Source organism: Stegostoma tigrinum, chromosome 13, assembly GCF_030684315.1.
Source record: "Stegostoma tigrinum isolate sSteTig4 chromosome 13, sSteTig4.hap1, whole genome shotgun sequence".
Classification (NCBI taxonomy): Eukaryota; Metazoa; Chordata; class Chondrichthyes; order Orectolobiformes; family Stegostomatidae; genus Stegostoma; species Stegostoma tigrinum.
The window spans coordinates 13,725,963-13,752,895 of NC_081366.1; the positions used below are offsets into that span (position 1 = coordinate 13,725,963).

Below are 26,933 nucleotides of genomic sequence, written 5' to 3' on the forward strand. Positions count from 1 at the left end.
CCGGCCTGAAATTGACCATCTCAGATGATGCTCCAAGCACAAGCTTGTTGAATGGGAGCTTCACTCTTGCTACAAACACATATTTAGAAAAATACTTGGAGTAAGTTCTGAACAGGCACTTAAAGTCTTCAGTGTTGCCTTGGATGGTCTGGTCAAGGTCATCAATGAGGAGAGGCCTATACCCACAAGGGGCAGACACTCCTGTAGGCAACATCTTTACCTCCAAGAGGAAGAATTTGCTGAGATGGTGAACGCTGGATTTTGACATGGCTGCAATGCTGGAAGAAGCTCAATGACCTGAGTGGTGTTGTCAAGGTAAGAAACATTTTCTCATGCTCTCTGCTGTATCACAACCATTCCCAGACTCAATGCACACAGTCCTGCCCTTTCCACTCCCCTATTACTTGCCTCATTCTGTGCATCTCCATCTCATTGCATTTCTCATACCCAGCACTTCCTCCCTACATCTCAGATCTGGCACACTGTGTATCAGCTAATCAGCCACATTGCTGAGTACATTACCACCAGTCAATAACGAATGCCTGTAAAGGAAGCTTTCATCAGCCTTGCCTTTACATCTATACATCTGCACGTCCTCTCTCCTCTCAAAGAAAACTTGCTGGTCAATCCAGGCGGTGGGAGACTCATAATCCTAATGAAGACAAGACTGCAGGAGCCATCAAGAAGAATTTCTTAACATAGACTCAAAGAGCAGGGAAACAGACCCTTCAGTCCAACCAGTCTCACCTGTTTGCTCCTGGCTCATATCCTTCCAAGCCTTTCCTATTCATATACTTATCCAAATGCCTTTTAAATGCTGTAATTGTGCCCACATGCGCATCCCCATTTTCTCTTTTCACTTCCATCTGATCCACTCGTTTTGTGAGATGAATCGTGCATAGACCACCACATAAAGTTCTTTTTCCTTTTGCTTTCCAGACACAACGAAACCTCATTCTTGTCTCAACCTTTCATTTCAGGTGCTGAAGGTATGGAAGCTGCTCAGCCAGTGGAGAAAGAGGGGTGTAACCCTTCCTGAAGATTACACACTCAGTTTCACTCTCACAAGCATCAGCTCAGACTGGCACTGTACTTACCTTTGAGGTTGGCCTAGAACAGAGGTCTTCATGTGGTAAATCACTGGGCACAAATGTGCAAATACCAGGGCAAAGAGAGAGAGTGCCCCAGGTGGCAGACTCAAGTGTGGACTCTATGGGCCCAGCCTATTGAAAAACACTAATTCAGCACCTGCAAGTAATTTCTTAATTGATGCTGAAACCTGTTAACTAGCCCCCAAACATCGGTTCACAGTACAGTGAAATCCAGCTCCAGGCTTCATGTTGAGCGCAGAAATCCATGTTTCGGCTCGGTGAAAGTGCTGCTTCTTTTATCACAGTTGGGAGGGCTATTAATTCCAAGGGGAGATGCTTGTGTAATGGTAGTGCCACTGGCTACAACCACAGACTTCCAGCTTAATGTTCTGGGGATTAGATTTGAAACCACCATGGCAGCAGGTGGAATTTGAATTCAACTTTTACAACCTGGAATTATAAAAATCAATAAACTAGAGCTGGCGATTGTCATTTATCATAAAAGCTGATCTGGTTCTAACTGTCCTTGAAAGATGGAAATCTGCTGTCCCTAACTGGTCTGGCCAGCGTGTGACACCAGAATGACAGTGGCGTGGTTGGTGCTTCTTAAATGTCCTCCGAAATGGCCTGCAGAGCAAGTCAATTCAAGAGCAGGCAGAGATGTGCAACAAATGCTGGTATTTCCAGTGGTGCTCATGAACCATATGAGATGTAAAGAAAAGCATACTAAGTGAGAATGGTAAGAGAACATTCAGTCACATTATGATTGATTTGTGCCTCAACTCTCTTTAGCCGTTTTGGTGCTCCTTGAACTTTTTTCCTCCCATGCAAAATACGCTGTCTGCTCCAACAGATCCTCAGCATCCAGACCTGCTTATGGGAAAGGTTTCCAGAGACCTGAACATAATGTGAATAACAATCTGAGTCGGAAACAGTTGATCCAGTGGATTGTTAAGGCTATCTGTTTCTTGACTGATCAGGAGTCCATCTTATGGTGTATAATGATGCTTCACACTGTTAGCTGGGGAGCAGGTCAGCTCTTTGTATGAGCTTGCTGATTGACTGAGATGTGTTTTGTGACCCATGGCACCAACAGTGTCAGGTGTAGGAGGGTTGTTGTTAGGACTGAGTGTACAGATTGGGTGAGGAGTTGCTAGCATCACAGCATACTTCATACAGATGGATGATTATTTTGGGTACATCATTCCTCTGAGCTAGGAGAGGAAGGGATCTGGTGGCAAAGATGGAATGAAACTTGAATTCAGTCATAATCCATCGCTTGCCCAGTGCTAAAGCCCAGCTGCAAGTGTCCTCGGAAGAAAGTGGGAGACTGTGTCCCATATCTCCAGAACACCACTGGCAAAGGGAGTATATTAGGCTGATTCCAATCAGTCCAACAGCATGTGCTGTTTTGAACCCCTTATCTAAGGAAAGATGTACTGATATTGGAGGGCAGTCTAGAGAAGGCTCTTTAAATTGATACTGTGTATGGGGGAATTGTCTTATGTGGAGAAGTTGGGTAGATTGGGCCAGTACTCATTGGAATTTAGAAAATTGAGAGGCAACCTTACTGAAACATCCAAAATTCTTCGGGGACTTGACAGGATAAATGCAAAAAGGATAATTCCCCTTATGGAAGAGTCAAAGACTTATCTCAATAAGGGGTCACACATTTAAGACAGTGACAAGGAATTTCTTTTCTCAGAGTGTAGCAAATCTGTCGAATTCTTTACCACAGAGGGTTGTCGAGGCTGGATCACTCAGTATGTTCAAAGCTGTAATAGATATTTAACCTGTAAGAGAATCACAGGTTATGAGGCTAAAGCAGGATAGAGGACTTTAGGATTATGAGATCAGCCATGATCTCATTGAGAGGAGGAACAAACTCAAGGGACGGAATGACCGGCTTCAACTCCTGTATCTTATGGAAAAAAATAGAGTAGGCCTTGAAACCCACCATCAAACCACAGGACTGACAGACCTGAATTTTATTTTTAAACTCCCTCCTGGGAGCTGAGCAAAAACCTGCATTTGTTGCCCATCCCAGCCTGTTTTTGAGAAGGTGGTGGTGAACTGCATTTCTTCATAAGCTTAGTTTCTGACTGGCAGCCTCGTATTTAAAACAATGAATTGATGGATGTCACGTTATTATTTGTGCTGATGATCAACATAGAATGCCTGAAATCTCAGTGATCTTACCTTCAACCCCTGCCTGGGGTCAGAAAGGTGTCAGGAGCGGGATCTGGTTTGACAGAAACTGTTAAGTTTTTGTGGTTGTGAGCGCTACTAAACCAACACATTGACTCAAGACTGGTAACGTGCTGAGTTTTTTTTAATGCATTTCATTTCATGTCATTTCCTCCCCCAACCCCCATGTTCTTGACCATGTTTAGATCTCTGTCGGGCAGGATTGTTGGTGGAGTTTGGTGGTTCTTCACCTTGATCATCATCTCATCCTACACTGCCAACTTAGCTGCCTTCCTGACAGTCGAGCGAATGGTGTCTCCCATTGAGAGCGCAGAGGACCTTGCAAAGCAGACAGAGATCGCCTATGGAACACTTGATGCGGGATCAACAAAAGAGTTTTTCAGGGTAAGTACAAACCCTTTCTCCCCAACTCTATACCTATAGGTGAAATTCTTCACGATAACTGCAATTAGAAATATTTTATGAAAAGACCTGTATTTCTATCATGTCATTCAATACCACAGACCTTCTCAAAGTATTTTGTAGCCGGTGAAATGCAGTCTCATGCTGTAACATCGAAATTTAAGCAACAACCTTGTGTACAGCAAGATCCCACACACAGCATGCTGGCGGAGGCTGAAGGCCACACTGATATTGAGCCTTGTTGACATGACACAGTTGCACTTGCCCCAGGGTTAGGTGAGTAGGAGGTGGCGAAGGGGTAAGGTCACTAGCCTCATGTAGAGTTCAAGATTCTGAGAACGTGGATTTCAATCCCACCACGGCAGCTGGCAAAATTTAAAAAAACATTAAATAAAATTGAGAATGGAGAGCTAGATTAAAGGTAGCCATGTAACAACACTGAATTGTTGTAAAAACCCATCCAGTTTTGCCAATGTCCTTTGAGAAAGGAAATTGCTGTTCTAATGTGACTTGGACTCTATGTGACTCCAAAGCCACAGCAATGTGACTGACACTTAACTGCCTTCCAGGCAATTTAGGATGAACAGTAAATTTTGCCCTAGCCAATGATGCCCATATCCCATGAACTTTTTTTTTTAATGCTGTCCTTTAGGAGAGCAAAGGATCTCAAGATTGCCACCTCACCAGTAATATTTCAAAAGTGCCTCATGGGAAGCTGGAAGTTATGGAGATAGACATTCAATTGAGGGGTATGGGAGTACAGTATTGTGTTAATACCTAGAGATCGTTGTCCATCTTCTGGCTCACATAGGCACCGATGACGGTCCAAATGTGAGACGTCATACAGATGTGGGAGGTCTCTTGTGACTGACACATTGCTGGTGATTTAGAAAGTTTCCAGAGATTGGGGCGTCACTGTCATTTCAAACATCTCCTGAGATTGGGAAAAATACAAAATCCCTGAAACGCAATGTTTTAAATTCACCCAGGAGAAGGTTGAGGTGGCTAGACAGGGAGCTGCCATTGTCACTTACCAATGAACGTGGTGTATCAGTTCTGCTGAATGATCGAACATTGATAAGCCCACAAGACATAGAAGCAGAAGTAGGCTATTGGTCCCATTGGGTATTCTCTACTTTTCAATGAGATTGTGGTTGATCTGATTATCCTTGACTCCACTTGTCTCACAACCCTTGATTCCCTTATTGATTAAACATCTGTCTATGTCTCAGCCTTAATTATACTGAACGATATAGCCTCTATAGTCATCTGCAGTTAAAATTCCAAAGACTGACTACACTGTGAGTGAGAGAGACACCACAGCAGGAACAGACAGCTCGTGTTCTAGGAAAGAAGAACTGCATTTGGCGCTGATGGAAACTCATTCTGTGTACTCTTCATCTTGCACAGAGATCAAAGATTGCCGTCTTCGAAAAAATGTGGGCGTACATGAAGTCTGCTGAACCGTCGGTCTTTGTCAAAACCACAGAGGAAGGTGTAATCCGTGTGAGAAAGTCCAAAGGGAAGTATGCCTATCTCTTGGAGTCAACTATGAATGAGTACATTGAGCAGAGGAAGCCGTGTGATACCATGAAGGTTGGAGGTAACCTCGACTCCAAGGGATATGGTGTGGCTACACCAAAAGGATCACCTTTACGGTGGGTGGATTTGTAAAAAAACACACTGGTAGTGAAACTGTTCGTGGAATTAACAGCCTGGGAGCTTAACACTGGGAACTAAGGCTCACTAATGCTGTAACAACAGGAATAAACTCACAAATAGAGTAACACGAGGAATTAATACCTGATAGTTTAACACTGGGAACAAATACTAATAGTATAACTCTGGGAACGAACACTCTGATAGGTTAACAGTATTAACTAAAAAGTAACTGATAACATTATGATACAGTAGATTAGTTTCACATTATTTTTAACTGCACCAGCTATGGAGTAATGCTAACACAGTAAGAGGATAATGCAGCTAACTAATTTCTGTGATATTCTGTTGAGGGCTTTGTTAATGAGAACTGATGAGCTGAAATCTGTATGATTATCCATGAGATTAGATTAATTCTTTCTGAAAGTTTTTGTTGATTTTCATACCTAATCTCTTTAGTTTCTTTCTGATTAATTCCTCATCGCCAGACCATGTCCTAGTTTGGAAAAGAATCAATTTGGTTAGAAACTTTGGAAAATAATGCAATTAATTTTTGAGATCTGCCTCAATACTCTAAATGTGAAGATAAACATGAAGGTCCAGTTATCACCTGCCTTACTTTCCCTGTCCAGTTGAATTTTGCCCTATCCTTTTGGGGCGGCACGGTGGCTCAGTGGTTAACACTGCTGCCTCACAGCACCAGGGACCCAGGTTCGATTCTAGCCTTGGGCGAATTTCTGTGCGGAGTTTGCACATTCTCCCCGTGTATGCGTGGGTTTCCTCCGGGTGCTCCAGTTTCCTCCCACAGTCCAAAGATGTGCAGGCTGGGTGGATTGGCCATGCTAAATTGCCCATTGTGTTCAGGGAGGTGTAGATTAGGGGAATGGGTCTGGGTGGGATGTTCTGAGGTTCAGTGTGGACTTGTTGGGCCAAAGGGCCTGTTTTCACACTGTAGGGATTCTAATTCTCTTTCAACCCTGTCATGTCTGTCCAATTGTGCCCAGCTTTACCTTAATCTGCCCTGCCCAATCCCACCAGCCCTGACCTGTCTGCCCTGCCCTGCCCAATCCCACCAGCTCTCGTGCTGACACCATGGTGAGTTGATATTATTTCCTGAAACACATCTCCTTTTACAAATAACAAGACTGAGAAGCATATCGTTCCTTGACAAACCACTGGAATATTCCATTGATGTTTTAGGAGGATTGCCGCCCTTTTAAAAAATGCATCATCTTTTGATCTCTCTGATCTCTCTTCAGCACTCCCTAATCATCTGAGCTCACTTTAACCATTATTGTGCCAACTCTGGACTCCAGCAGAACGTTACCATACCTGTATTGATGGTCAGCCTGTGGGAGAATCGTACAGCAATGGCAGGGACCATTCAGCCCAGTCTGCCTATTCTTTGTGATTCGTATACTGCCCTTTTATCTTGCCGCCCGCCCCCCCTCCCCCATTTTTATGCCATTGAACCAAACACCCTTCCCTCTCCCATGCTGTCTTCAGCCCATATGGGACAGATTACAGATATTGTGTTTGAAGAAAGTTGCTTAATAATTTCACGTCACCAGTCAAAGAGGTACTGTTGCTGTTTTACATCTTAGGGCAAGTTACAGACAAGAACCGTTAGAGACCTCCAAACTGACAAACATTTGTATTGGTGTAGTGGTAATTTCACAGAGTTAATAATCCGCAGACCCAAGATAATATCCTAGAAATATGAGCTTGAATCCTTCAAGATAGGTGGGGACATGTGAATTCAATAAAAGCATGCAATTAAAAATCTAATGATGACCATGAAACTGTTGTCAATTATCATAAAAACCCATCTGGTTCACCAGTGTCCTTTAGGGAATTAAATCTGACCTTCTTACCTGTATCAGATCTACATATGACTGCAGGCCTCCAGTTCTCTGAATGGCCCTAACAAGCTACTCAGATCAAGAGGCAATTCAGGATAGACAATAAATACTGGCCTAGCCATGGAACCCACATCAAATGAAGATATTTTTTCTTAAAATGTTAACAAAATACTGCGTTAGTGGAGAACTGAAATGAAAGAAATGCTCAGAGGGTCAGGCACATTGAGCCAAAACCTTTTTCACCACCTTAGCTGCTTGGCCCCCTGACTGTTACTGGCATTTTCATTGGAACATTAAACAGCACAGCACAGGAACAGGCCCTTTGGCCCATGACGATGAGCTGACCATGATGCCACGATAAACTGATCCCCTCTGCTTACCCTTGCTCCATTTCTTGCATATTCATATGCTTGCCTATAAGTCCCTTAAATGCATCTGTCATATTTATTATTAAAAATACCTCTTATTTTGCCTGTTCATTTTTGCTGCTCAGTACAACTAAAGACGTACCCTTTACCTCAGAACTGGTGGGGGCTCTCAGTGAATCTTAGCTGCTCGCCTCACGTCATTAGCAATTGTGCTCCCAGATTAGAGAGTTTGAGAGAATGAATTCTGCTCAAGGACTCGCCCTGACTCCAGGGGGGTTGACCTGTTGCTCTGTCTCCATTCCAATTTGACATTCCCACACCTCATCTCTATTTGAGCCACGAACCTGTCTAGCCACTGTCATTCCAGTCCACATCCAGTGACATCCTCTCCCCAACTTCCCCCCCACCCCCAACACCAAATCACATTGCTAATTCCAACTGGTTTATCTTTCAATATGCAGCCTTCTGGAGCTGGGTTCTTCCTTAGTTCAGTTTTCCATTGGGCAGCCCCTTATTTTGCTTGAGGTTGTGAATAGGATAGGGAAGTCTAACTGGGATTTAAGGGCAGCTGGGACATGTTGCCAATCGAGTGGGTGCTGAAATGTGAACTGCCAGTGGAGAGATCTCATTAACCAGCTGAACACTTTCCAGAGCCATGGCTTGGTGGCTAGCACTCTCGCCTTTCCTGTGGAAGGTTGAGGGTTCAAGTCCCACTTGAACACTTATATTAAAGCCAGTACTCTACATGCTCAATGACAATTAGGAAGGGGCCATACTTCCTGGCCATGCAAGTGATGACCATAAAAAAATTACTGAAGGGGTGCTTTACTATCACAGATGCCAATTTTTTTAAGACAAATGCATAACCGTTGCCCTATCTGCCAGATGTTATAGCACTATTTCAAAGCAGCGCAGAGGAGTTATCATCTGCGTCCTGGCCAACATTCTTTCCTTGACAAGCACGATGGAAAACAGATGGTCCAACCAATACCACATTGCTGTTTTGGGGAGCTTGCTGTGCTCAAGTGGTCTAAATATTTTCTGCATTGTATTGTGACCACAATTTTTAAAAATGTACTTTGTTGACAAAAACATATTTTTGGATGTTCTGAGGTAATGAGAGGTGGGATTAAAACTGCATTGTTTTTCTTTTACTGAAGTATTTTCAACACCTGAGGCCATTACCTTTTTGAAGGTTCTGGAATTTTACCGAACTCTCCGCCCAGGGTGTAGAAGTTGTCAAGAGGACATCATCAATGCGTTAGGACTCCCATCAGCCACAGCCTACTCCCCCAATCCTCCAGTATCCCAATTTCCATCCCACACCCCCTCACATCGGTGAATTTCCTCCACCTTGACAGGAAGGACAAAGTCCATTGATATGTCAGGCTGGAGTGGGAATGGAGGTGGATGTTGTTGCTTATTGCAGCTATATTCACTTGCTCCATGGCATGTCCCAGGAGTTCACTGGACAGGTGGCAGGCTTGCGGCCAAGTGCAGTGTGCTATGTAAAGGTGACACCAGCGCAGCTGGCTGCAAAGTCAGGCCATGAGCCCAGAGAGACTGGAACTGTGAAGTGGAAATGCTCTGAGCAGCTGAAGATAAAAATAGCGCATTAAAAGGGGGGGTCACTGGGTCAACTGCAACAGAAGGCAGTAAATGAGAAGCTGAAGGAAGAAAAACATTTGGGTAAAGTCTCTGCTTTCCTGGTTTTTGGAGGAGCTCAGTCTGGAATGTGTGGATTTCATTGGCTTATCATTATTAGAAGCATCTTTCCTGCTTGAGATGTTGGCTTTGTGCCTCCCTGGGGTGTACACTTGACTTCACCTCAATTACCTGGGTTTGATTCGATTTGATTTATTATTGTCACATACCTAGGTACAGTGAGACGTTTTGCCACTCCTCCTTGTCTCCCTGTGAATGGTTTGACCTATTAACCCACTTTAGCTCTGTGTAAATGAACGACACCGATTCTGACTGCTGGTCTTTTTTTATTTGCTCACAAACTGATGAGTATGTTTTATCATTTCAAGAAATCCCGTAAACCTGGCAGTTCTTAAACTGAACGAGCAGGGACTCTTGGACAAATTGAAAAACAAATGGTGGTACGACAAGGGGGAGTGCGGCAGTGGAGGCAGTGACTCCAAGGTCAGATTCAGTGTGGAACACTAGTGGGTAAAGAATGAACATAACAGCGTAACCAGCAAACCCAACCGGACACCTGGGCCTCAGCAGTGGGAAGGAAATTGACCCCTGTCATTGTCATCTCACGCTTGTTATTAAAACATCTACAGGGGTGCCACCATCTACACAACAGCAGTGACCTTCTCAACACTCATCCTACATGCCTCGATGTTCCTTCTTGTGATTCCATTTCAGTGGTGACTAGGCGTCTAATACTGCTTCAGGTTCTAGGTTTGCAGGCCTCCATATTGCTTCAGGTTTTTGGGGAGGACGGTATGAGGCCTGGAGAGATACAGCCTGTGCCAGGGATCAGGGAGAGACGTGCAGTCCTACTCAAGCACCAGGAGAGGGTTATTGTGGCACTCAAAAATGATGGGGGTGTTATAGTTGCAGTCTTGGATGGGAGAGAGCCCCACTCAGCAACAGGAAAGAGGATAAAGTCCCTGTTAGCCACTGGGGGACGGGAACAGAGTGCAGTCTGTATCAGGAACAGGGTTGGGGACCTGGCCCAGTCATGGATAAGGGAGGGATACAGTCCCAATTGGAATTGGGCTGTTGGTGGTACAGTAGCAGCCAGGAATTGGGTTCAGTCCTCATCAGGAATGAGGGAAAGTCATAGAATCATAGTCATAGAGATGTACAGCATGGAAACAGATCCTTCGGTTCAATATGTCCATGCCGACCAGATATCCTGAATAAATCCAGTCCGATTTTCCAGCATTTGGCCCAAATTCTTCCAAACCCTTTCTATGCAAATACATATCCAGATGCCTTTTAAATGTTGTAATTGTACCAGCCTCCACCTCTTCCTCTGGCAGTTCGTTCCATTCAAGCACCCCCTCTGCGTGAAAATTTGTCACTACAGTCACTTTTAGATCTTGCTCTGCTCACTTTAAACCTATGCCTTCTAGTTTTGGACTCCCCTACCCTGGGAAAAAAAGTCTTGTCTATTCACTCTATCCACGCCCTCGGAGGTGATAGCTCCAATCATGGATAAGGGAAATTTAGAGTCCCAGTCAGAGTTGGGGTGTTGGTGGTACAGTTCCAGTCAGAGATGAGGTCCTCAGAACTTGTACATGTTCAGATTTGATAACTGGAGTTTTCTGGTTTATCCTAATCCCTATTCTTCCACCCAGCTATGCTGTAAAGATCAAGCCTGTACTACCTGGATTTGTCATGATGTAGAATAAACAGATTCATCAGGAAATTCTATTTGCCCTACAACCAGATTGGCTGATGGAAAATAAGGAGGAGATGGGGACAGCTAAAAATGTTACCTATCCACCTGGGGACCAGAACAGATTTGCTCCAAAGAAGAGTCATATTGAACTCGAAACATGAATTCTGTCTCTCTTTCCACAGAAGCTGCCAAACCTACTTAGATTCTCCATCATTCTCTGGGTTTGTTTCAGATATGACTGGGAACTGACTGAACAGGGCCTGACCAGGGCTGGCTCACTGGGAACTGACGAAGACCTGGTTGGGACTTGGCTATGAGGTGCCCGAATGGAGGATTGGTTAGCTGAGAGAAAACTAGAGACCAGGCATAAATGGGCCATTTTTGGGTTGGCAAGTTGCAACAAGTGGAGTGCTATGGGGATCTATGTTGTAAAATTTGCTGATAACAAAACAATTGTTCCAAAAGTAAGTTGTGATAAGGACAAAGAGACACTGCAATGGACTTATATAAGGTGACTGGGCAAAATCTTAGCAGGTAGTCAAACAGAATCAAAAAGCTGCATACTGTTTGAATGGAGAGAGACTAGAGAACTCTGTGGCATAGAGAGGTCTGGGTATCCTGGTTCTATGAATCACAAAGCATCAGTATACAGTTACAGCAAGTAACTATGAAGCAAATGGAATGCTATCAATTATTGCAAAGGGGATAGAAAATAAAAGACAGGGAATTTTTCAGCAGTTGTCCAGAACCTTGGAGAGACTATCATTTGTCTATTGTTTTGGTTCCTGCTTAAGAAAGGATAACTTCATTAGAAGCAGTTCAGAGAAGGCTCATGTGTTTGAATCCTGGGATGAAGATATTAGTTTTTGAGGAAAGGTCAAAAATTGGGTGTATGTAGAAGAATAAGAGATGAAATATTTAAGATCCTGAGGAGATTTGATAGTTTGAATGTTGAAAGGGTGTTTCCCTTTATGGAAGGGGCTAAAAGTAGGAGATGCAGCTTTGAAAAAAAAAAGGGACCTCCTTTAAGACAGATATGAACTGAATGCTTTGTATTCTCTCCCAGAGCAGCTTGGTCTGTGGAATTATCTTTGCAGAGAATTATCTTTAACGAGCAGTGGAAGTGGGTTCAGTGAACATTTTAAGGCAGAGGCAGATAGATTCTGACTAAGAAGGAAGTGTAGAGGTTTTGAGGCAGGCATGAAAGTGGATCTGAGGCTGCAATCATATCAGACATGATCCCATTAAATAGCAGAGTAGGCTCAAGGACCTTACTGGCCTACATCCCGCTTCTAATTTATATCACTGACACCTGACCAGGAGAATGAAAAGGACGTGGCATCGCTCCCCAGATTCAGGTGAAGTCTCCAAGCTGTTCCCTTGCTTCCTGTCCAGAATTGGTGATGAGTCCAGTCAGTAGGAGGTAACTAACTATAGCCCACCAGTTAAACACACTCAACCCTCCTTTTTGGGGAACAACATGCAAACTTCTCATTGAAAACCTTGTTTCTCATTGATAACCTCATCTCCAAAGCCATTCAAGAGCTAAACTCAGGGTCACACTGTCAGAATTATTTGTTGGGACAGGGTTGCAGTTTTAAAACAACCTTGTGATTTACATGTGACATAGCTTTGACCCAACTACATTTACTGTGAGGGGAATTGAGTGCAAGAATAGGGAGGTTATGCTTCAGTTATACAGGGCATTGGTGAGAGTACTGGATATAGTACTGGTCACCATACTAATGGAAGGTTTACTACACTAATAGCTGGAATGAACCAGTTGCCTAATGAGGAAAAGTTTAATGGGCTGGGCCTATGTCATATGGAGTTTAGAAGAGTCAGAGGCGATTTATTTGAAACAGATAAGATCCTGAGGGGACTTGACCAGGTGGATGCCGATAGGATTTTCCTCTTGTGGGAGACTCTAGATTGCTTAAAAATAAGGGTCGTCTATTTAAGGGGTTGTGAATCTTTGAAAATCTGTTTCTCAAAAGACAATGGGCACAGAATATTTGAATATTTTTAAGGAAAGGGTAGGTAGATTCTTGAACACTGAGGGAATGAGAGATCATCAGGGATATGCATGAATGTAGAGTTGAGGTTAAAATCAGATCGGTCATGACCCTGTTAAAGGGCAGAGCAGATTTGAAGGGCTGAGTGGCCTCCCCTTGTTGCTTGTTTATCTGCTTGTGAGTAACTGTGAAAACATCAAGAGCGGACTTGACCTTGGCAGAGAGGAACAGGAGCACTCAGCTGTCAGCTGTTGTAGTAACCGATGTCACAATTGTCCAACTGCTCTTGAGTTTTGTTTTCTCCACAAACTATAAGCCCTTCATTCTGTCTCAATCTGCATTGTGTGAAAGAGCAAATTGCCAACTGCCAACCCTTTCCCAGCCAAGTGGAGCATAAGTGCTTTTGCCTTACACCCAGTCAGCTCCTGGTGTTGTTTTTCAATGTCTGTTGCATTTGTGTGGCCTGATATATCCCTCTAACTGCCCAGCTGAGGATCTACATCTGACTTTGTCTCCCAAGCTTCACCCAGGGCTGGTTGCTGCTGGTTACGCAAAGCGATAGGCATTTGCACATCTCGCTGGGCAGAGTGTGTAAAGTGGGAGGAGCTCGGTCACCCAGCCAGATGGAGCACTGAGTACCTATCACTTGGAATTGTGAATCAGTAATGTATTTTGTCATGGATAACATAAAATAACATTGATAATGTTATTTATGTTATGTTTCACGTGAAGAAATCGAGTAAACCTTGCAGTATTGAAACTCAGTGAGCAAGGCATCTTAGACAAGCTGAAAAACAAATGGTGGTACGATAAAGGTGAATGTGGAAGCAAGGACTCCAGCAGTAAGGTTAGTCGCCGTACGTAATGCATGTAACGCATGCTAACTGGAGGGGAACCTGCTAATAAAGCACAGAACCCACACTCAAATGGGTCTGAGCCAGTCAGTGTAGGAGCGAGCTGGGAGAATACCTTTTCAAACTCAGAGAAAGAAAATTCACACACCCACTACCCAACACTAAGAGACAATGAACACCGTCCCCCAAAAGGGTCCACCACAAATTTGCACACATACAGGCCTTTCTGCCAGAAGCCAAGTGCTGGTCTCTATACTCCACACACAAGCCTGCTCTGCTTCAAGTAACCTAGTCAACATGTACACCTACAAAAGCAAAATGCTGCAGAGGCTGGGAATCTTGGAGAAGCTCATCATTTCACCCAGAATCAGAGATAATGACTCTTTCCAGAACTCAGAATCTTTAACACCGTGTCTCTCTCTGCCTTGTCCTACTGGTGTATCCAGCTCTCTCTGGTTTCATTACACATCTTTCTTTTCCTTTTTCACTCAGGTGCTAAATCTGCCTTTCCCTTAAAGATTATTCAGCTCAGCAGCTCCAAGTGGCAGCAAGTTCCACATTCTCACTGCCCTGCCTAAAGGTGTTTCTAGTGAACTCTCTTCTGGATTTATCACTGACTTCTGATGTTTATAATCCCCAGTTTTGGTTTCCTCCAAAAATGGAAACATCTGCACTACAATGACCAGATGAAACTTTTTCATAATCTGAAAGACTGGAGAGAAGAGCCCCAACCATTGCAGTCTCTACTCATTGTTCTGTTGAGTAACACATTTTCCTATTTACAGTGGCACTGTCACTATTTGAGTTCCTGGAAGGGGTCTGATTGTATCGTGAATCACACATTATTCAGTTTTTGTCCCTTACAGCGAAGGCGCTCTGTCTCACATTGCTCCTCAATCTCTCACTTTTCTTCCTGCTCACTTGCTCATTCTTGGCTTGTCTCATTCAAATATTCAAAGTAATTTAGCTAAGCTCAGTGCTACTATCTGACACAATCTATGCACCCATTTCTTGCAGCCTCTGGTTTGGAATATCTGCAACTAAATGTGACCTTTTATCTTTATTGTCAGTGTTAAAACCCATGCTACCAAACAGCTTTGCAGTTAGTTACAGACAATCTGCATATCCGGCCATTTTAAGTATTAACACCGGGTTAAGCGAGAGTCATGGAATCATAGAGGAATCATGGGATCATACAGCACAGAAACAGACCCTTCGGCCCAACATGTCCATGCTGACCAGAGATTCTAAATTAGTCTTGTCCCATTTGCCAGCATTTGGCCCATATCCCTGTAAGCCCTTCCTATTCATATACCTGTCCAAATGCCTTTTAAGTGTTATAATTCTGCCAGCCACTACCATCTCCTTTGGCATCTCACTGCACACATACACTACCCTCTGCGCAGACGAGTTTCCCCTTAAGCCCCTTTTAAATCCTTCCCCTCTCACCTTAAACCTATGCCCTCTAGTTTTGGAATCCTCTAGCCTGGGTAAAAAATCTTGACTGCTCACCCTATCCATGTCCATCATGATGTTATAAACTTCTGTAAGGCCACCCCTCAGCCTCTGACACTTCAGGGAAAAGAGCCCCAGCCCAGTCAGCCATCCCCTACAGCTCAAACTGGCCAACCCTGGCAACATCTTTGATGAGACGGTCTAGTCTTCCATTAAAGTCTTCAGTACTATCTCCCTCTGTGCTCTCTGAGTGGATTGTTAATCACTTATCTCTCTCTTCCTTCCTCTCTCCACATTGTCTTACTGTCCTTGCCTTCAGACAAAGTCTGTTTCAAGTGGCAACATTCCAGTGATTCTGATCTTGAAATCCCTTCTCAGCCTTCAAAACACAGCTAATACACTGTTAGCTCAGAAGCAGTCGACTCCAGAGCCTCGATCTTCTGACACAGTCTAAATACCTCTGATATACATGTGGTTAGTCACCAGTGTGTCATTCCTCACCACCTCAAAGAGGATGTTGCTCTGTCATCTCCCGTTGTCAAAGCTAGAACTGTAGAACTAGCATGAACTGTCACAAGATTCAGGTCTGTTCACTTCCAAGAAGTCTGTAAAAATGATACCTGCCTGGTTGCACCTCGCTTTTTCTCTCACTGTTTGATCTAAAGGTCCACCAAACCCAAGTGCAAAAGGCAATCAGAGGTCAATAAAGAAGAATTCTGCTCCCAGAGGGTCCAAAACTTTAAGAAAGGGGAAAGGCATAAGCTGGACAATATGTGTGTCTACCTGCTAAGCTTGGACCCTCAGCGGTACTGCATGCTGGATGGTTGTTCACCTTTTGTTCCACTGTTGAATTTTCACAAATCCTAGGGCTCAGAGCCACCCATAATCCTGAATCTCCACAGACATAATGAAGAGCCAACACATTGTCAGTGTGTGGTACCTGATGTGATCACTTTTTTTAAAAATTGTAATTAATTTGGTAGGAGGTATAGTGTTCATAAAGTCTCTGTTTAGGATTTAATGTGTGTCCCTTGGTTAAGTGGCCCATTCAGGCTGATCTTTAAAGCTCACTTGGACCTCTGCACCCCAGATACCTTCTACAGGTATCCAGATAACAGATCAAAAACATGCAAGTTAATTGTTGTTAATAATTAAATGAAACAAGCATTTGTACTTTTAACACAATCATCAGTTCAGAAATACAGATTATGTCAGTGTCTGAGCAACTGAGCTATTTAATCTTCTAAAATATTTTACCCATCAAGTTGATGTTAGTCGATGCTCTGTGCAATTTCAACAGTCTTGTCTTCACTTTCAGTGACAGAAGGACAGTTTGTTTGCATTCATTGATTGATCAGTTCATAGCATAGAAAAAACAATCATTTATTTTACAAACTGTGTGGTGGCCATTTGAAGCCCCTGCACTCAATGCCCCCACTCTCACCGTTCCAAGTCTACCATATCCAACTCCTAAAAACCTTCACACTTAAAGCACTGCAGTTCCCCCACACTCAGACCCCAGCAGTTCCCCATATTCAGCCCCCTCCAGTCTACATACTCAGTACAAAATGACACTTGGTGGGAATATTTCTATCAAATTTCCCCAGAATTTCAGAATATGCCCATAGTAATATTAGTGCGACCAGTGGCCTTCAGAAAGCAAGTTAGTGAATGATATTTGAGTGTGCTGAATTTGTCTCATTGATTAACTGTGCAGCGTTGGTGTGAGTTTGGCTTTCTGCCGTCACATAAAACAGGTCAACCTGTTTGACTTCTCTTTCCAGTTTTATTGCCATTTCCTGCTCCAACCCCCCCCTCCCCCACCAACTTTTTCCCTACAGCAGGCTCACTGTCATCTGGTTCACGTGACTCAAAGCCAAGTTCAACCCATGACTCAATTTATGATCCTCTTCCAAGTCTGTAATGAATCTGTCCTGAGTGCATTTGTCCTTTCCTTCATTCATTCAGGACAAGACGAGTGCACTGAGTCTGAGCAACGTAGCAGGAGTTTTCTACATCCTGATTGGTGGACTTGGATTGGCAATGCTCGTGGCGCTAGTGGAGTTTTGTTACAAGTCAAGAACCGAAGCAGCACGAATGAAGGTGACCAATCACTGGCGGGCGTTTTATGTAACATCTTGACACATTTTGGGGGCTAGTACGAACCTATCAAGGTTGCAATGTGTTTGGGATAGAAAGCCAATTAGGGGGAGAAATTAGCCAGTGTTACTCAAGCGGGGAAGTGCAATAGAATGAAAACCATGAAGGTACTGCAAAGAGTGGAGGAGAGTGTCAGATTAACGGCTACAGTACTAATCAGTCACTTGTCAGAAATGGATTAGCCCCATGGGTTTATTTAAAAGTATGATGCATATTGATAACCACTCCTGGAGCCCTCCAAAAGTTTCAATTTAAATTAGAGACTTCAAAAAGTTCCAATAAACTGTGTCTGACTCTTGAGTTGCTATTAAACTGATACCATACTTCACCAAAACACCCTGAGTACAGCTCGCATAAAGGCAAACACAGCAGATGCTGTAAATCTGTAACAAACACAGTGAATGCTGGACAAACTTAGAACCTGTAGAGACAGAAACTGAGTTAATGTTTTGAGTCTGGTGTCACTGTTTCTGAGAACCATTCCTTTAAATTGCCTGCAATCCCACACCTGACTTGACATATTCCAGGAAGTAGGCATTTCACTCCAAGGTAACCCCTATCACCACACCACACCCCCCCCCCACTCAAATGAGCCAACACCTCTCTACCCACTCTGGACCTGGCCCTCCTTCATCCCCTGGAACCCAAACTCCCTTCATCCACTGTATCCCAACACCACTTACCCTGCTGCAAATGTAGACTACCCAAGTCCCACTTTGGATCTGACCACCCCTGTGCACCCCAAGACCTGACCACCCATTCACCCACTCCAGATCTGACCTGGTGCCAACCTTCGCCCGCTCTGGAACCAACCACCCCTTCGCTAACCCCTCTACAAACAGATGTGTCGAGGGCTCACGAAGTAGGGAGCAGGTGCTGAGGAGGGAATAAACGAGGTAGTAGATAAGATGGAGTGTTAGATTGGGGGCCGGGGTTGAGACAAAGTGGGATGAAGGCTATGAACGGGTGGAAGGATGATCAGGGGAGGAATAGGAAAATGGTGGTGGGTTGGAGGGTATTCAAGGCAAGGAACAGGAACACAGGAGTCAAAATGCATGAATGGAGAACAGAGTGGGTGTGGATGTGACATTTGGGACAATCAATATGGGCATGGATGGATATTGGCAGAGGGGGGATCAGAATGAGGAAGCACGTCATTCACTGCCAGATTGTCCCTGCCAGCTTTCCAGGAGTACCATTGGAGCATCCATCAGGTTTCTCATTTCTAATATCAAGGTTTCTGCTCTGTCATTCTGGAACTCTGTGCCTGGCATTAGACCCTTCTTCATGAAATAAAATACCCCAACCAGCTGTAACTGGGTTCACAACTGACCCAATCTCTGCCCCCAATAATAGATTGTAATTTGCCCACCAATCAGGAGCCCCAAAGTCAACTGATGTGGAAATGGAACCAACAAACTGACTGATTCAAAGCTAGCTGATAAATGCTGTTTCCATGGCAACACAGATGGACCTAAGCTCCTCATTTAGGCTGTGCATAGGACATGATGCAGGGTATAAAAGATGAAGAATAGATCTAGGCACACGGCCTAAGCTCACAGGTGGCCATTCCCCCAGAGAAAAAAAATCTATTCACTGTGAGTTTACTAAATATAATCTTCATAAAAGCTTCAGTAAAGGATAAATTACAGTGATCATGTTCCATGTCCACGGGGCACTCAATGACAATTAGTAGGACTCTGTCACATCATGGGGAGCAGTATTCTCAGGAGCCCAGAGTTCATCTGGTTCTGATTCTGTGCATTTGATTTATAATTGATCCTCGTTTACCGGACAGCTGTCTCCTTCTGTCACAAAAAGTGCCTAATCTTCTCCCTGGGCACTCATTCCAATTACCTCTAATTATATTTCCCTAGGTTTCATTAAATCTGATTTTAATCTATCTGACGCATGGGTGAATGGAGCTGTGTTTTTCATACGAAAGCATTCCAGATACTGTGGTGAAAAATCAGGTTCACTATTTGTGGCTTGTGTTTCTGTTTTTACTAAACGGGAATTCGATCAGTTCTTCTGATACTCTCTCTTCTTTGTGAGCCATGTTCTCTCAGGGTTAATGATCTATTCACCAGAAAGCAACTTCACATTAAAGAAACAAACTCATTGTCTTCAGGAGTCAAACCCCTCCTTATCCCCCAAAATGCAGAAACCCAGTCAGATATTACTCAATCGCCCACCTTGATATTCTGCCTTTCTGCCAGCTTCATAGAATCCTTACAGTGTGGAAACAAGCCCTTCGGCCCAACAAGACCCTCAGGGCAGCCAACCCAGACCCATCCCATTTAAACCCTCCTAATCTAGGCATCCCTTGAACACTATGGGTAATTTAGCTTGGCCCATCCACCTAACCTGCGCGTCTTTGGACTGTGGGAGGAAACCAGAGGAAACAGACACAGGGAGAATGTACAAATTCCACACAGACAGTCACCCAAGGGTGGAATTGAACCTGGGTCCCTGGAACTGTGAGGCAGTACTGCTAACCACTGAGCCACCGTATCACTTCTTTTCCATTTCCAAGTTTTATTGAGCACTGAGACCTGGGAGATTCCTGTTGTGGGCATGTTGGAGTCTAAATATTGCAGAGTTTTGACTAGAGATGTCAGGAATTGTAGGATTGTGTAGATAGTGTGCTGAATGGATTAAAAGATTTTGAGAGGTCTGGGGGGAATGAGGTGCAAAGAGTTAACGTAAAACATGTCGTAGAATAGTCTACATCACCAGTGATGTAAGATCACATGACAAATGACAACCAGAACCGCTGGGAGATGGATCTCATAGTTTCTAATCAACCTGTTCAGAGATGTTATTACACACTTCTGCAGCAGGTGGGCCTTGAATGCAGGATTTATGATCCAGAGGAGGGACATTATAACTGCAGGTAGAAGCCTTGTGTAATGTAGAGTCATAGAGTGGTACATCATGAAAACAGATCCTTCTCATATATAAGATAACAAGGTACAGAGCTGGATGAACAGAGCAGGCCAAGCAGCATCAGAGGAGCAGGAAAGCTGACATTTCAGGCCGAGACCCTACTTCAGAAATGGGGGAGGGGGAGGGGTTCTGAAATAAATAGGGAGAGATGGGGAGGTGGATCGAAGATGGAGAGAGGAGAAGATCGATGGAGAGGAGAAGACAGGTCAAAGAGGTGGGGATGGAGTCAGTAAAGGTGAGTGTAGGTGGAGAGGTAGGGAGGGGATAGGTCAGTCCAGGGGGGGACAGACTGGTCAAGGGGGCGGGATGAGGTTAGTAGGTACGAGATGGGGGTGGGGCTTGAGGTGGGAAGATGGGATAGATGGGAGAAAGGACAGGTTAGGGAGGTGGGGACGAGCTGGGCTGGTTTTGGGATGCGGTAGGGGGAGGGGAAATTTTGAAGCTTGTGAAGTCCACATTGATACCATTAGGCTGCAGGGTTCCCAAGCGGAATATGAATTGCTGTTCCTGCAACCTTCGTGTGGCATCGTTGTGGCACTGCAGGAGGCCCAGGATGGACATGTCGTCTGAGGAATGGGAGGGGGAGTTGAAATGGTTCGTGACTGGGAGGTGCAGTTGTTTAGTACGAACCGAGCGTAGGTGTTCTGCAAAGCGGTCCCCAGCCTCTGCTTGATTTCCCCAATGTAGAGGAGGCCACAACAGGAACTGCTACACCACCCCCCAACCCCATATCAGGCCCCAAGAAGATTTTCCACATCAAGCAGATGTTCACCCGCACATCTGCTAATGTGGTATACTGCATCCGCTGTTCCCGTTGTGGGATCCACAACCTGAACAGACAATTCTACTCAGCTTTATTGGACACTAAAAACCATAAGTACAGTAAACTTAATGGTGCCTGCCGCCCAAAACGGGCTTCCTCCACCTCCCAAATCCCCAACCCTACCCAGGACCTTCCCCACAATGTGCCCGCTGCCATCGGCCATGTGGCCACTTCTGGAGCACCCACGGATGATATCACATCGTCCGCCTCTGGGACAGCGAATGCCATCGACACTGCTGCTGATGCCACCACCTCCATTTGCGAGGCCAACACCCCACAGGCACTGAGGTTGCACATACCGTCACCGCTGCCGCCGCCTCCTATTCCACTCAGCCCACGGCAGACTCGGACGCAACTCCGCCCACCACCAATGCCGAAGCAACTCCCACGCTGCCGACACCGACACAACTCCGCCAACACCGACACAACACCGCCCACAGCCAACACCGCATGGCCCACCACCAACGTCGAAGTAGCTCCACCCACCACCTCCACAGCCTGCAGCTCCAAAGGAGACAGCAGCACCCAGCCCTGCCAGGTCTTCACCAGCCCCCCAGACTCCCCCCTTACTGAGGACTGACCATTCGTCAGTCCTCAGTAAGGGGCTCACCTTTGTCCCTGTCCACCCACATATCATCGAATATGGGTCACTCTTGGACATTGAGCAGTTTTTCCACCGCCTCTGCCTCCACGCTTACTTTTTCAACTGTGAGCCTAACCCTCCCTCTACTGACCCCTTCTCCCACCTCCAACACACACCCTCCGCCTGAACACCACCCCAAGGCTTCCTACCCTCCCTCGACCTCTTCATCTCCAATTGCCGTCACGACATCAATCGCCTCAAACTCTCCTGCCCTCTCACCCACTCCAATCACAATATCACCATAAAACCTGCAGACAAGGGTGGCACAGTAGTAGTATGGCGTACAGACCTCTACGTCGCCAAGGCCAGGTGCCAACTCTCTGGCACCTCCTCCTACCGCCCCCTTGATCATGACAGCAGCCCCGACCACCAAACCAAAATCTCCCAAACTGTCCACAACCTCATCGCCTCAGGTGATGTCTCACCCACAGCCTCCAACTTCATCGTTCCCCAGCCCTGCACCGCCTGCTTCTACCTCCTTCCCAAAATCCACAAACCTGACTGCCCTCGTCGACCCATTGGCTCCACCTACTCCTGCCCCATCAAACTTGACTCCACCATTCTCAATTCCATTTTCTCCTCCTTGGTCCAGGAGCTCCCTACCTATGGCTGACATACTACCCACACCCTCCACCTCCTCCAAAACTTCCACTTCCACGGCCCCGAACACCTCATCTTTACCATGGACGTCCAGTCTCTGTACACCCGCATTCCCCATGCAGATGGCCTAAAGGCCCTCCACTTCTTCCTGTCCCGCAGGCCCGACCAGTTCTCCTGCACTGACACCCACATCCACTTAGCCAAACTCATCCTCATCCTCAGCAACTTCTTACAGACAAAGTGGGTGGCCATGGGTACCTGCATGGGCCCAAGCTATGCCTGCCTCTTTGTAGGGTACATGGAAAATCCCACTTCCATAGCTACATTGGCCCTAAACCCCACCTCTTCCTCCGTTACATTGATGACTGTATCGGCGCCGCCTCATGCTCCCATGAGGAGCTCAGACAGTTCATCCACTTCACCAACACCTTCCACCCCAATCTTAAGTTCACCTAGACCATCTCTGATACCTCTCTCTTCTTCCTGGACCTCTCTGTCTCCATCTTTGGCAACCACCAAGAAACCGATACCATTTCAAGCCTAACGACTCCCATTGCAACCTAGAATACACCTCCTCCCACCCACCTTCCTGCAAAAATGCCATCCCCTATTCCCAATTCCTTCGCTTCTGCCGCATCTACTCCCAGGATGAGGCATTCCACTCTCGTACATCCCAGATATCCTCATTTTTCAAGGACCACAACTTCCGCCCCTCAGTGGTCCAGAACGCCCTCAACCGTGCCTCCCGCATTTCCCGCAACTCATCCCTCACACCCTCTCCCCACAATAACAACCAAAACAGAATCCCCCTCGTCCTCACGTATCACCCCACCAACCTCCAGACACAACGCATCAACCTCCGACACTTGCGCCATCTACAATCCAACCTCACCACCAAAGACGTTTCTCCATCCCACCCTTGTCTGCCTTCCGGCGAGACCACTGTCTCCGGGACTCCCTTGTCCACTCCACACTCCCCTCCAGCCCCACCACACCTGGCATTTTTCCCTGCAACCGTAGGAAGTTCTACACTTGCCCCCACACCTCCTCCCTCACCCCTATCCCAGGGCCCAAGATGACCTTCCATATCAAGCAGAAGTTCACCTACACATCTGCTAATGTGGTATACTGCATCCGCTGTTCCCAATGTGGCCTCCTGTACATCAGGGAAATCCAGGACTACGCTCGGTTCGCACTAAACAACTGCACCTCCCAGTTGCGAACCATTTTAACTCCCCCTCCCATTCCTTAGATGACGTGTCCATCCTGGACCTCCTGCAATGTCACAACGATGCTACCCGAAGGTTGCAGAGAGAGCAACTTATATTCTGCTTGGGAACCCTGCAGCCTAATGGTATCAATGTGGACTTCACAAGCTTCAAAATCTCCCCTCCCTACGACATCCTGAAACCAGCCCAGTTCATCCCCACCTCCCTAACCTGTCCTTCCTCCCACCTGTCCCCTCCTCCCACCTCAAGCCCTACCCTCACCTCCTACCTACTAACCTCATCCCACCCCCTTGAACTGTCTGTCCTTCCTGGACTGACTTGTCTCCTCATTAACTCCGCACCTACACTCACCTTTACTGGCTCCATCCCTGCCTCTTTGACCTGTCTGTCTCCTCTCCACTTATCTTCTCCTTTATCTGTCTTCTATCTGCCTCTCCCCTCTCCCTATTTATTTCAGATCCCCCTTCCCCTCCCCCATTTCTGAAGAAGGGTCTAGGCCCACAACATCAGCCTTCCTGCTCCTCTGATGCTGCTTGGCCTGCTGTGTTCATCCAGCTCTGTACCTTGTTATCTCAGATTCTGCAGCATCTTCAGTTCCTACTACATCTGAAACAATTTTAACCCCTTCTCATATATAGTTAGAAGAGATGGTCAATCAGAAGTAATGTTTCCCTACAGCCTAGCCTCCTGCAATCTCCATCAACCCTAATCCTGTATATATTGTGAGACAAGAATAACAGATGGCAAAAATAGACAAAGGGAATTTTATGAACAAAAACAATGTTGCTGGAAAAGCTCGGCAGGTCTGGCAGCCTCTGATGCTTCACAAAATAAAAACCAAAAGAACTGCAGATGCAGTAATTCAGGAATATAAACAAAGTTGCTGGAAAAGCTCAACTGGTCTGGCAGCATCTGTGAAGGTGAAAACAGAGTTAACGTTTTGGGTCCGGTCACCCTTCCTCAGAACTTCTCTGATGCTTCACAGATGCTGCCAGACCTGCTGAGCTTTTCCAGCCACTTCGTTTTTGTTCCTGATTTACAGCATCCGCAGTTCTTTTGGTTTTTAAAAGCATTTTATGGTTCAGTTGGATGTTTTACCTTTACATCAACCTAATGGTAATCTTACAGTGTTCATATCCTCACGGTAATCTTGAATTCCTAGCTTTTGATTCCATTATCTTATCGAGTATGTGCTCTCTTCTCCTTAGCAGCTTTCGATAAGTGAAGCGATGAGGGCCACGGAAAGGGTCCCAGCACAGGGAGGCACTGGTGAGAACGGGCGGATTGTAACCCACGATTACAGCAAGTCCATGCAAACCTTACCCCGTATGAGCCACACAAGTGGAATGAGTCTGGGTGCCACTGGGATCTCATAACCTCAGAAAGTGACACAAGCAAACCCAGGAATGGCTCAGCGAACTGAACAAATAAGTTATGGGGACTTTTTAATAACAATCTTCATTTAAGGAAACTAACAAAAAAAAATTGTTGCAAAATATTGTAAAGCTGCAATAATTGGGAGGAGGACTCTGAGAGTAAGATCTGTATCAAACTATTCCATGTGGGAACAGAACTGTGTCTGTTCATCTTCGGTGGACCATTTGTTTCTAGTTGGTGTTTAGTATTTCTGACAGGAATCACAATCTTGCATTAACTGCTGTGAATGACTGAGTTAGTCACAGAGAAGCTCGGTCCAACCAACCACTAATCTGCTTCCAATAAAACCTCCAACTCTCACAGAATTCATCAATACTCCAGCTGCATTCGCTCAGTTATAGAATATTCAATACAGGGAAACAAAGGATAGGGAACTAATGAATAAACACAAATAAATCAGGTTAAAATGCTGAAGAATAGAAATGGGGAAGCGATGGGCGGAATGTAGAAAAATGAAGAGAGGAAATGTTGGAGCTGGGAGGGAGGGATGTTAGTGATATTGTGTGGATCGAGGTCTTGCTTTAACTCAAGGTAACAGATAATTCCAAAATGTCAAGAAAATGAGTGTCCTGCCTTTGAAATATTAAACACATCTTCTTAAGGTCATTGTTTACTTCAAGCGATTTTGCTGAATATTATTTCAAGTCACCTTAAAGAGACAAAAAGTGTTAAGTTTTTAACAACATTGCCTAATGAAGCAGTATTTCTGTCTCTGTGTAGGATTCCCCTGTTAGCTAGTTGCTATTTGCTGTTACATGCTTTGGACTGTGCATCTGCTTTTACAGCTTGTCATTGGTGGTGATGTTTCTGTGTTTCTAGAGGCTCATTTAATAGTTACCCATCTGTTAGCAGGCACAGGACCGAGAGATGGACAACAGTCTAAAAACAGATGTCATTCAAAACACTCTATTGGTCCCGTTTGCACTTTGGAGTGGTTTAAAACAGTTTTATATAATTGTTTGTACAAGAACATTAAACTAAATATACATTAGAAATGCCTCTTTTGATCTCTGCAAAGTGGAACAAATGCTTCATCTGACAGGGTAAAGATATGGTAAGATAGTGACATGTGTGAGCTTACCAGTTATGTTTCTCACATATATTTATGTTATATTAATATTTTTATGTATATATGACCAACTTTACGTACATATGACCAGCTTTATTCATGGCTTTCTGTTGACCTTAAAGATTTCCCAATCTTCCACTTTCCCACTAATCTTTGTCACTTCGTATGAATTAGCTTTCAATTTGATACTCTCCCTTATTTCCTGAGTTATCCATGTCTGATTATCCCTTTTCCCACAGTCCTTCCTTTTCACTTGTATATACTTATGGTGAACACGATGGAAAATCACTTTGAAAGCCCTCCACTGTTCCTCAATTGTCCCACTGCGTAGTTGTAGATCCCATTCTTCCTTAGCAAATTCCACTGTCACCCTACTTAGGTCTTTCTTGCAGCACAAGACACTGGTGTTGGATTTTACCTTCCCACCCTCCATCTGTATTTTAAATTCAACCATACTGTGATCATTCCTTCTGAGAGGATCCCTGGCTATGAGGCCATTCATTTTTCCTGTCTCTTTGCACCGGTCCAGATGTAGGATACCTTGTTCCCTTCTGGGTCCCATTACATACTGTTTGGGGAAACTATTGCAGATATATTCTGTGAACTCCTCCTGACTGCCTTGACCAACTTGCTTTGACCAACTAATATGTGTATTAAAACCCCTCATGGTAATTGCTGTACCATTTTTACATGAACTAGTTGTATCTTTGTTGTTTGCTCACTCCATTGTAATGTTGTTATTTGT

General features: G+C 45.0%; 1 protein-coding gene across 4 annotated transcripts in view; it reads left to right on the forward strand.

Annotated features, from left to right (window-relative positions):
* Positions 1-26,114, forward strand: part of LOC125458209 (glutamate receptor 1) — a 212,464-nt gene extending 186,350 nt beyond the window's left edge. The window contains exons 12-16 of one of the 4 annotated variants that reach the window (XM_059650581.1): positions 3,485-3,683; positions 5,112-5,359; positions 9,624-9,738; positions 17,247-17,381; positions 24,891-26,114. In XM_059650581.1, the coding sequence (XP_059506564.1) occupies positions 3,485-3,683; positions 5,112-5,359; positions 9,624-9,738; positions 17,247-17,381; positions 24,891-25,058 (865 nt within the window). In that variant the 3' untranslated portion in view covers positions 25,059-26,114. Of the gene's footprint in view, positions 1-3,484; positions 3,684-5,111; positions 5,360-9,623; positions 9,739-13,701; positions 13,817-17,246; positions 17,382-24,890 lie in introns of all 4 variants that reach the window. The other 3 variants (XM_059650583.1, XM_059650582.1, XM_059650584.1) reach the window with 3 other exon arrangements.
* The last annotated feature ends 819 nt before the right edge of the window (positions 26,115-26,933 follow it).